This window comes from Tursiops truncatus, chromosome X, assembly GCF_011762595.2.
Source record: "Tursiops truncatus isolate mTurTru1 chromosome X, mTurTru1.mat.Y, whole genome shotgun sequence".
Taxonomy (NCBI): Eukaryota; Metazoa; Chordata; class Mammalia; order Artiodactyla; family Delphinidae; genus Tursiops; species Tursiops truncatus.
This window is the reverse complement of record NC_047055.1, coordinates 113,345,052-113,356,051: the sequence shown is the minus strand read 5'-3', so window position 1 is coordinate 113,356,051 and position 11,000 is coordinate 113,345,052. Positions and strand designations below refer to the sequence as shown.

Here is an 11,000-nt window from a genome sequence, read left to right as displayed (position 1 = left end):
TTAAAGGGCTTAACTGCAAATTTATTTTGGCAATTTTAACATTTTTGTCAATTTTAACGTATAAATACAAGACAATTAAATAAATCGGAGAAGAAATATTGCAAAGACAAATCAGCACTCACAGAAGTGTATTACGTTATTACTGTGGTTAGTCTGGGATACAACATTCACTTGAAATATATGCAAGGGAACCTTGGCGAAAGACCTAACTAAAGGTTTTTGAAATGTTCCTAGTAAGGACATACTTGAGGCACTGCTCAAGCAGTTGTAGGTAGGAAGCAAGACAGACTCGCTATGACTAGGACCAATCAGGGTTTGATACATATGGAAACAATAGCATTGCAGGATAGTTCACTGTTCCCAATAGCTGCTCCCCCTTGTCACTATACACTCATCAAGACAATTCTTTAAAAAAAAATAATTAAAGCTCTGGCTGGGCCAGAGTGTACCAGTCATAGCAATCAACAAAGTACCATGCAGTTGCTTTTTAAAGAACAGCAATATGATTTTTTTTTAATGTACATCTCTTTTAAAAAGTAATCCTACTCTACTCCCCTCTTCTGAAAGGCTCTGGGGATTTGAGAAGTGGCAGTGTATGTATCGCTTCCACATCATGATTTTTCTACCATATGGTCTAGATTACAGTTCCTTCCCTCTCGGTGCCCAAGGTATTCAGCTAAACACCTTGGTGCAGCTCCCATAATCTGATGATTAGGGAAGAGGTCAGGAGATGGGTGTCAGTATCGGATGCTATGTACGGTTGTACAGGTGCCACCCTGAACAACGGTGCATCCAAGAGGGTGAGTGGGGCGAAAATATGGCCCTCATTCTGTTTGCCAAATCACGAGCCCATGGGGCTGTGTCTGCCCAGTGGGGGCACCTTTTTCTAACTCACTCCAAGGCACTATATGAGCTAATTGTGGCACTATCTGCTTACATTTTTCCAGTCTGGCTGGCGTCATTATTTCTTGATTTCAGTGAAGTTCCTGTATTTCACATCCCATATAATCTCCAAAAGGAGCTTTAGAGGTCACTGAATCAGCAAGGATTTTCTGAATTATCACATTAGACACAACAGCACAACCGTGATTCTACAAAGAAAGAAATTTACACAGTAGAAAATAAATACCAAAAATGGAGAAGTAAGATTTTTGACATGTGGGTCACTAGAATTTATCTTATTTACAACAAAGGCATGCACGACGAAACTCACCAACAGGCTGAAGCCAACAGTGGCTTCATATGTTATCAAAGATAACTTGGCATCTTTAACTGGGGCTGGAAATGAACTACTTTGATTTTTTAAAAATGAGTCTTATTCTTAGTGTGTTGTTTAAAACCAGTCTTCTTTTAAAATGAAGGATGAGAAACCAAATCACAAATGTCTAAGAACCATGGTATAACGTCTTGGTTTCCTCTTCCAATAGCAACCATTGCGCTCAATTAGCTTATGCTCCTCCAGAAGTTGCTGAGTATAAAATTAGTTGATTTTCATACAACTCACATTGTGTAAAAAATAAGATTGGACATTTTCACACTGTCAAGCAACATGCTTTGATTTTAGGAAACGGAATCACATTTGCTCAATAAAGTGTAAGCTTCCCCGCTTTGAAGTCCTTCTTAGAGCGATACGGTTTTTACCATTGCAGGAATCTTCTTTCTCATTAAACATGTGCTGTTTTCCAGTGAAATCATGGAGGCACACGTCTCCATTCTGAAGACTGAAAGAAAAACCATTCTTCTCGGTAGAAGCATTCGCTGTATGAGGAAAAACAAAATCAGCGTCATAAAGTATCCACAGAAAGCATTTTCAGGGGACAGGAGAAGATGGCGGAAGAGTAGGACGCGGAGATCACCTTCCTCCCCACAGATACATCAGAAATACATCTACACGTGGAACTGCTCCTATAGCAAGCATTTTCAAAATAAACAAACGTCACTTTATTCTTAAGTATGCACATGTAGAGCATGTCTTTTTTTAAAAAAAGTCTGATATATTGTCATATTTTATTTACTTTTCATTCCTTTCCTAAGACCACTCAAAGTAAGCAAAACAAATTGGAGAATGATTCAGAAACCAGCTCTCTGTGGCAGCTTTTTTTAAATGAAACGGTCAAAATATGAAGCAAAGCAATGCTTTTCATTTTAAAAGGCCCATTTCCTAACTCTGGTTGAACATATATTGCCTTCAAGTAGTAGCGTTTGTATAATTTAACTTAAGGTAATATTCTGGTCTCTCCCAGAGGTTAGCAGAGATCCCTCACAAGGTTCTCAGTTCCCTAAGATTCCTACAAAGTAAAACTTTGTACCAGAGAAACCCAGAGTGACAACAGTCCTGGCAAGAAAAAAAATCATCTCTCATACACTAAACCAGCCCCTCTGACTAAATCAGGATAAGACTGATTCCCAGGAGGAAACAACAGAGTCCAACCTCAGAGTCCAGGCCAGGGAGCAGGTGAGCCTCCCCAATCCCAGGCAGGCCCTGAATTGTGTGTGTGTGGGCGGGGGTGGGGTGGGCACAGCTGCTGAGATCCTCTAGCTCCTTGGCACCATCTTTTTGACCGTTACACCATTTGAAGACAATGTAGAAAGCTGAATAATAAGCCCAACTGTTAGTTCATGCCATAATTATACTAATAATGACAGTGCTGAGAACTTTATAAGAATTATCTCATTTACTACCCTACGGGATGAGTGCTATTATTATCCCCATTTCACAGACGATGGAACTAAGGTGTCAGAAAGTAAGTGCTTTGCTTAAGGTTACATGGCTCAGAAGCGAAAGAGTCAACATGTGATGTCTCTTCCAAGCTGTGAGCTTGTGGCCCTGTGTACTGAGTGACATGGCTGCTAGTAGCCAAGCCTCCAAGGCATAACTGAAATAGGTAGTATTCACACACACTAGGTGACGGATGTGGCTAACACAGCTCCACCTCTGGGCATAGCGATGGGCAAGTGACTGTCCGAGGCTGCTCTTCTGATTTAGGCATTTTGGTTCGAGGACATTCTTGTGCAGGAACAATTTGACCTGGTATAATAAACAAACCGTTAAACTTCCAGCTTCTTTTTCTGTCATCCATCCCAGATCCTGATGTGCAGGTTATGTGGTATTAAACACGTGGCCATTTTGTTGACCTAAAATGTACCCCGCCCTCACTGTCAGCCATGGAAAATAGCGGTGCGAAGTCAGCCACGTCAAACAGTTGTGCAAAATGTGCTGCCTCCATTCAATCCGATTCCCCGAAGGATGGCAGCATATTGGCAGGCTAGGCAAGTGAGGCTTCGTCTCTGAGTTCTTTCTAGAATATGGGAGCCCCAAACACTTCTATCCAAACCAGTAGGTTTGACTGATACGTTGTGATTCTGAGGGATCTTGATGACTCAGCTCACACCTCTGATTTCTCGACTTTGAACTCGGTTTCTCCCACTAACTTATGAATCAGCCTTGACTGCCACTGCCTCTACTCTGTTTACCTGCACTGAGTCACTCCCGCTATAGCAACTTGGCACCGAGCCCAGCTCTCCCTCTGGTATCTACAATAAAGAGCTAAGGCCCCAAGGCAACTGTTTCTCATCTGATACGGCAATGGTTCTCAACAACTGGGGGGCGGGGCGATCTTATTCCCCAGGGAACATTCCACAATACTGGAAGACATTTTTAGTTGTCACAGCTGGGGGGGGGCGGTGAACGGCTGGGTGCTACTGGTACCTGGTGGGTGGAGACCAGGGGTGCTGCTAGACACTCTCAAATGCACAGAACAGGCCCCACAACAGAGAGTTATCTAGCCCCAAATGTTAACTGTGCCGAGGTTGAGAAACCTTGATTTAGAGACCTCCTCTTGTATTTTATTTATTTAAAAACAATTTTTTAAATTAATTAATTAATCTTTGGCTGCGTTGGGTCTCCATTGCTGCACGTGGGCTTTCTCTAGTTGTGGCGAGCAGGGGCTGCTCTTCATTGCGATGCCCGTGGGCTCTAGAGCACAGGCTCAGTAGTTGTGGCACACGGGCTTAGTTGCTCCGCGGCATGTGGGATCTTCGCGGACCAGGGCTCGAACCCGTGTCCCCGGCATTGGCAGGTGAATTCTTAACCACTGCGCCACCAGGGAAGTCCCTCCTCTTGTATCTTAAAAGTCTATACAAACCAGTAGGACCTCCCACCTTTGGGAGGCTAGAAAATTATCTGGTAAGTATATGAACCTTCTCACAAATTTATCTGAATTTGTCATGCAAATAACTAATATTCTAAAATGATAAGTAAAGGCAAATTCTCCAGGAAAGGAGAAAGTATACCAGCAGAATTTAAGTTTTTATAAAAATGCAAAAGACATATTAAGAAGCCAAAGAAGAGAGAAACAGATAAGTTTTTATGAGAAATGAACTGCCCAGTCTTATGAAAGAAAGAAAACGTAATGGAAGTTCTAGCTAGAAATGTCAGAATTAATGAGTAAAGGAGGCACAGCAGCAATGATCTGTATGTATATTGGAGACATATATAGTCACCAATACAGGTCACAATTCATCTTCCAGTATTTGATATATTCATGGGGATTTGGGCACTGTCACAAGGCAGCCACGCTGTGGAAAAGAATGAACAAACATGACAAGCAAAAAATAGGCAGGTTTAAAAGTGTTGAAGATGTGTATAATTATAGATATACTAAAAAATTGATGTAGTCTTACTGAGTATTTTAGGTACTGCTTGCACAGAAACAGCATAGGACTGAAGTCTTTGGGCAATACTTAAGTCAGGATTTGCCACATTAAAACTTTTAGGTCGTCATCAATTCCCATCGTGAAAACTTAAATCTTTAAAAAAAAAAACAACCCCTAAATCTTAAAAAAAAAAAACTGCTCTAAAATGAATGAACTTGGATTAATAAACTTTCTCTTTTATAAGGGAACCACATTTTGATCCACTAGTCATACATGTAATTATACACTTTGCTTAGCAAAAATGCCATTAAAGGATAAAAGTGCTTTAATACAACAAGCACTAGCTTGAGAAATACCATATTGAGACATAACGTACCGTTTCCGCTCGTGAGTCCTGAGCAATCATTATTCACTAGCAGCGTGGTGGACTGGGTGGAGTTACTGTTTGACTGTAAGGAATTTGAAGAGCTCGAGACTCCTTGGTTTACAGTCTGCTTCTTTAAACCATTAGTAGCAGTTTTACTCCAGTCTACAGTAGGGTAAGCATTACAGAAAAACAGGGCAGAATGTTGAAACTCAGATGCAGGAGACAGGTCACAGCATAACTCATTCTAAGCAACTGATCTCTCGCTTCCAGATCTTACAGAGAATCCCACATTTCACAGGTTGGTGTGATAAAATGTATTTTCATTTAAGACTGTATACATTCGTCCTTTAAATGACTGCCTGGTTAAAAGTAACCTATGTTCTCTGGGAACTAAAGGCCAAGCTAATTTGATTGTGTCTATAAATATCCTCTGAATTAGGTAATATTTCAGAGCCAAGGACTGTCTTCACAAGAACACAAATCGACCTGCTGTGATGACTAATGGCTCTTCAATCCAGGCAAATGATGGAACTCTAGGTACTGCCATTTTCCAATCTTGTGCAACCAGATCTTTGCAATACTGCAAAGTCTGTATTCATGGGTAATATTTATGCAAAAGGAATTTAGATTTTCAAAGAGTACCTCGTTTTTCTTATTTTCTTAAAAATGAGCTATTTGCTCTATAACCCAGGAGGGCATAGCTGAAAATAACTTCAAAATAACCAAATGTATGCTAAGGCTTATATATAAAGTCTGGCCCAATAACAAATAAATGAAGTCACTGACAACCAGGACCTGTGGAAAAAAGGTTGAGTCAAGACTTAAAAAGTTAGGGAGGTAAATATTAAAAATTTCTTTGGACAAATGGAAAGCATGCACTCGAAAGGAAATGAATTCTAAAAATTTCACTGTTGCTTCATTCAGGAAGCAGCCAGGCCACTAATTCTATTGCTCACTAAGTTCCCAGATGTGAGTAATTGGTTTTTAATTCACTAGGTTTTTTCCCCTAATGTTCACAATGGATATTTTGTGTCGAGCAGGCTCCATTCATTGATTTCCAGACCCGATATTCCTTTGGCATTAATTGCTTTGGATCTTAGCTTATACAGTCTTTTCCTCAAGCTTTAAGGGAAGGAGAAAAAGTAAGGTAAATATGTACCAGAATTTTCAGCCAGTCGTAACTTTCCACAACACAGATACCGTCTCCACTGCTTTCTGACGTTCTCTTTTGCTACACAGTAAAAGATGAATATGAAAAATCCTATGGGGAGGGGGGGAAAAACATAACACAATGAATTCCAAACTAAGACTTGAATGTCATGAGCTTACTCTGCACAAAAGATAAAACCTTTGGCAGCCATAGGCAAAATGAAATTTTGCAGATTGAAAATAAAGCCCGAAGTCCTGGGAAAGTTTGCTCTCGAAAGGCACCCTGGGAGGACTCTCTTTGTAAGATTAAAAAAATACTTGTAAAAAGAATATCACTCCATATGTCCAAAATTAAACTCACTGTCTCACCTCTCACATCCTGTCATTGGCCTTCCCTATCTTTGGAATTACGAGCCATCTACCCAGGATGCCAGCTCAGACCTAGGCTCTGCCAACTAAAGAATGTTGCTGGCCATCCAGCTCTACAAGGATCGAGTCATAAGCCACTGCAGTCACTGACATTCAACACACCCTAAAAGGGTTTCAGGATGGAGATCAGGCATGAGGCGCTCTGTGCTCGGGGAAAACTGGTAGAAAAGGCCTTCGGATGGTTAGGTATTTTCAGGAGAAAATTTTATGAACCCAGTTTCTTGCATCTTCCCACACTTAGAAAAGCACTAAAAGCATTAACTAAGATATCTGTGCCTTGTGACAAGCAGTAACCTTCTGCCGAGATGTGTGCTTGACTGTACATACCCCTTCTCCAAACTCACACATATGCTGATCTCCCCCCTTACCTCTTCGAAGCAGCTCTTCAGAGCTTTCTGAGCGGCTCTCTCCCGGACTCTATTCCCCCAAAGAAAATTGAAACTCACAGCTCTCACATTGTGCTTTTTTTTTTTTTTAATATTTATTTATTTGGCTGTACCAGGGCTTAGTTGCGGCAGGTGGGATCTAGTTCCCTGACCAGGGATTGAACCCGGGGCCCCTGCATCGGGAGTGCAGAGTCTTAACCACCGGGCCACCAGGGAAGTCCCTGTGCTTTTTTACTTTCAGTCCACAGCTCCTACCTCCCCGTCCCTCCATATGCGTAATCGGTTTCCAAGTTCTGTCAAATGCCATCTCCTCCTTTGTCTCACACCCCTCCCTGCTTCTCTCCAGTCCACAGCCATATCCCTTCCCTGGGCCTTCCTGCGAAGCCTGGGGCACTGCAGCCATAGCCTTGTCTACCTTCCAGCCTCCCTGTGACAGGCTCAAGGAAATTCTCCAGTGGTGTCCTGGCCACAACACTACAGACGGGAAGAGGCCCTCAGGCTCTGCCTCCACCCCCCACTGCATGCAGGCGCAGGGCTCCCCACACAGCCCCCTCGCTACCACTCCCCAAGGCTTTGAACGCGAACAAATATTAGCAGAATGAATGGGCGAATTGAGTTCTCCCTCTCCCCAGCCCCCAAGCTATCTGCTTTAAAACCTTCATGTTAAAATATCAGGTTTGCCTCTAGTAGGGTACACGTGCCCAGCCTGAAGACTGATATCTCGAGTACTGCACACCTTTGTCCACCTGCCACCCTGGGCAGCTACACTTGGTTGCATTAGGGGAGACATCAAAATGGGGGTACCCAAGGCCCAAATCAGAACCTGTATACATCTCTCCTTTTATCAACCCCAAAGCCCTGTGAATTAGGCTTTAGTTCCCTTTTATAAATGAAACAATACATTCTTTCTGTCCACTCATATTCTAATGAGAAGTCATTCTAGGGAAATGAAAAAGAGGCAGGTTCAGTTTCCACGGTAAATATGCGAGGGGAGGTACCTTGCTTTCATGTTTACGATTAGTGTGATTTGGGCATATATTTTTTCTCTTTAAAATAAGTGTCTCTTACTTTTAGCATGCCATTGTTGGCAAATAAAACTTTTATAAGTTGTCCAACACCTGGATATACCAGTTCAGGAACTGTACATTGTAGGTAAAAATGAACAACTGTATGTACCCAGCAAGCACGTTAACTGGCTTCCTCCGAATAAAATAAGAACCGGTAGCCAAATTAGGCATTTGAATTCAATCTCAGGTTAATGAACTATATTGCCTGAAAGAACTACAGGAGAATGCTCTGGGAGCTAAAAGCCACCAGCAAAAGATGAAAACGAGTGGATGAGAATGCAGTTAAAGGCATCAACACAGAGGATTTGGAGTAAAAGGAAACCAAGGGACACGTAAACTTATTAGCCTGCTCCGCTTTTAATGCCAAAGTGCGTCCATGAAAAATTAATCACAGCTGGGACTTCCCTGGTGGCACAGTGGTTAAGAATCTGCCTGCCAATGCAGGGGACATGGGTTCGATCCCTGGTCTGGGAAGATCCCACATGCTGCAGAGCAACTAAGCCCGTGCGCCACAACTACTGACCCTGCACTCTAGAGCCCGTGCTCTGCAACAAGCCAAGCCCGGGCACCACAGCGAAGAGTAGCCCCCGCTCGCCGCAACTAGAGAAAGCCCGTGTGCAGCAACGAAGACACAACGCAACCAAAAAAAGAAAAAAAATTAATCACAGCTGACAACTCTTTTATAATGCTGATCTAGAAGAATGAGTAATTTGCTTTCCTAAAGAATACAATGAGACCAAAGGAAAAAAAAAAAGAATACAATGGAAGAGGGCTCCCACATGACTGCGGCTGGGCTTCATTAACTAAGGGGAAGCTCCGAGGTCAAGGGTCACACACAGAGCCTGCCCTTCCCGCTGCATGTCAGGGCAGAGCAACTGCGTGGGATTAAGCACTGGGCCAGGCTGCTGCCATTGACTTCACATTTATCATTGTCTTCAAATCAAACACAGACCTAGGAGGTCAGAGTGGTGAGACCTCACGGGGACACTTATGGGTATGTGCACTTTTCTGTATGCATGTTCTACTTCAATAAAAAAGTTAAAGGGAAAAAAGGTAAGGAACCAGGTGAAGGAAGAGTGAGTGACTCTCCCAGAAACAGTTCCCTGGTAGGTTCCCCTTGATATGTTTGTTCCCTCCCAGGAGGTAGTGATGGATAAGGAGGAAAAAAGGACCACTTCTTGAATTTAACGAATTTAGCCTTTCTTCCAAGGCTCTCAGAGCACCCTTTCTCAAAGTTAAATCTGTTTTTCCATGATTATATCTTAAGCTACTAAGTAAGCCACTTTGCAGATACTCTAACTTTTAGTAGCAATATTTTTCAGTTCGACTGGGTCATCCAGTGTGTATTTAGTGCTGTAGAGCTTACCTTGTAACGTGTTAAAGATGGCAAAGAGATACATGAAGGTGACATTAACTGGTCCCCACGCAAAGAAGGCAAAGCCCCAAGTAATTCCTAGTAAAAACGTAAGGCCAGCGACACTCCTGAGATCTTGAATACTGGTTTTTCGCTGGGCTCCCAGTTGCTTCTTCTTTTTAATTCGAAAAAGTTGAACCAGGACCACAATGAACATGCTGACGTTCAGCAAAAATATCACACAGAAATATCCCACAACCGTAATATAGAATACAGCATTGCTGTTGATCCAGCAACTGGAATTGGGGGGAAAAACAGGGAAAACATATTATGGTTTTTTTTGCTGAAATATGGTTGAAAATGATAACAATGAATCTATATTGTTTTACTGAAACATTTTCCTACAATTACAAGAGAAAAAAAAGATAAAACCTCTGATCTCCACAGCCATTTATAGCTCTAGGGGGAAAACTCCAAGAGGGTTTATTTTAGGACACTTGGTGATTGAAAGTATTTAAAAAATATTCTTTGAAGACATTAAAAGATTTTATCCCCTTTAGATCCTAGTAACTCTATTCCATGAGTCTTTACTAACATAGTGTAGCTGGTATTTTATTTTTATCAGAGGCTTATAAAAGTATTTTTGAAATACTTCCTCCGAATTCATTTTTTTAATACTTACATAGTAGCATGGCTTTTCTAACTAGCTGATCTCATTACATATATAACTGCAAAGCCTGCTGTAAATGTTACTGGATTTTATTAGGATGAGAGCCAGTTGATATGCTGATTAGAGCCTCCATTTTCTTGGAGAATTCTGCTTTCCAGTTCACTTAACATTCCGAGGGGGGCTTTGTACTCACAAGTCATCAGGTGACCCGTTGGGGAATTTCCCATAGGATCCAAGTCCATAGTTATCTGGAGATATAATCAGGACAATAGTCACAACCACAGCTGGTACCCCTGGAAGATGGGAAACATTGGTCACACACAGTTCTAATAACCAAAGGTGGTGAGAAGAAAGAATAGAGATCACGTTCTATTTTCTTCTGAAATAGCAGAGACTGTGAGCTGTTCACCAAACCCAGTTTCTCTTCCTCCCGGCATGTGGCTGGCCATCTCCCAGCCTCTCTTACAGCTAGGTGTACGTGGCTACTTGACTAAGTCTTGGCCAATGGAACATGGACAGAAGTGATTTGCTCCACCTCTTGGCCTAGCCCATAAAAACCTCCAGTGAGATTCTCTACTCTTTTCTCCCAAATTCAGAGCGACCTCGGAAGCCCTGTCTTGAGGCAGAGTCTCCAGCAGCTTGGCTCCTGAAAAATCACAAGACCAGAGACCCCTCCACTTCTGCTAACTGGACTGCACATGAGTAAGAAATGACCTGCTCCTGACATTTCAGGGTTTGTCTGCTATGGTAGCTAGTGTTAGCCTTAACTTACACCCATCTGGAATGTAATTTTAAGGGTCAGGTGGCAGGCAAAGTGAAGGACTCCAAAATATACACCAAAGAATCAACCTGTTAGGGTTACCAGCAACTTCTGGAAAATCTTTCATTATGAACCCCAAAGTCCTCAACTGATTATCTGGAA

The 11,000-nt window shown here is 42.1% G+C and overlaps 1 protein-coding gene across 24 annotated transcripts in view; it reads right to left on the bottom strand.

The window, feature by feature from the left end:
• Window positions 1-11,000, bottom strand: part of ADGRG2 (adhesion G protein-coupled receptor G2) — a 183,186-nt gene continuing 172,186 nt past the window's right edge. For all 24 annotated transcript variants that reach the window (XM_073799607.1, XM_073799588.1, XM_073799592.1 and 21 more), the window contains 5 exons: window positions 10,272-10,371; window positions 9,421-9,704; window positions 6,183-6,284; window positions 5,033-5,185; window positions 1-1,758 (listed from right to left, as the gene is read on the bottom strand). In XM_073799607.1, the coding sequence (XP_073655708.1) occupies window positions 1,574-1,758; window positions 5,033-5,185; window positions 6,183-6,284; window positions 9,421-9,704; window positions 10,272-10,371 (824 nt within the window). In that variant the 3' untranslated portion in view covers window positions 1-1,573. The remainder of the gene's footprint in view (window positions 1,759-5,032; window positions 5,186-6,182; window positions 6,285-9,420; window positions 9,705-10,271; window positions 10,372-11,000) is intronic.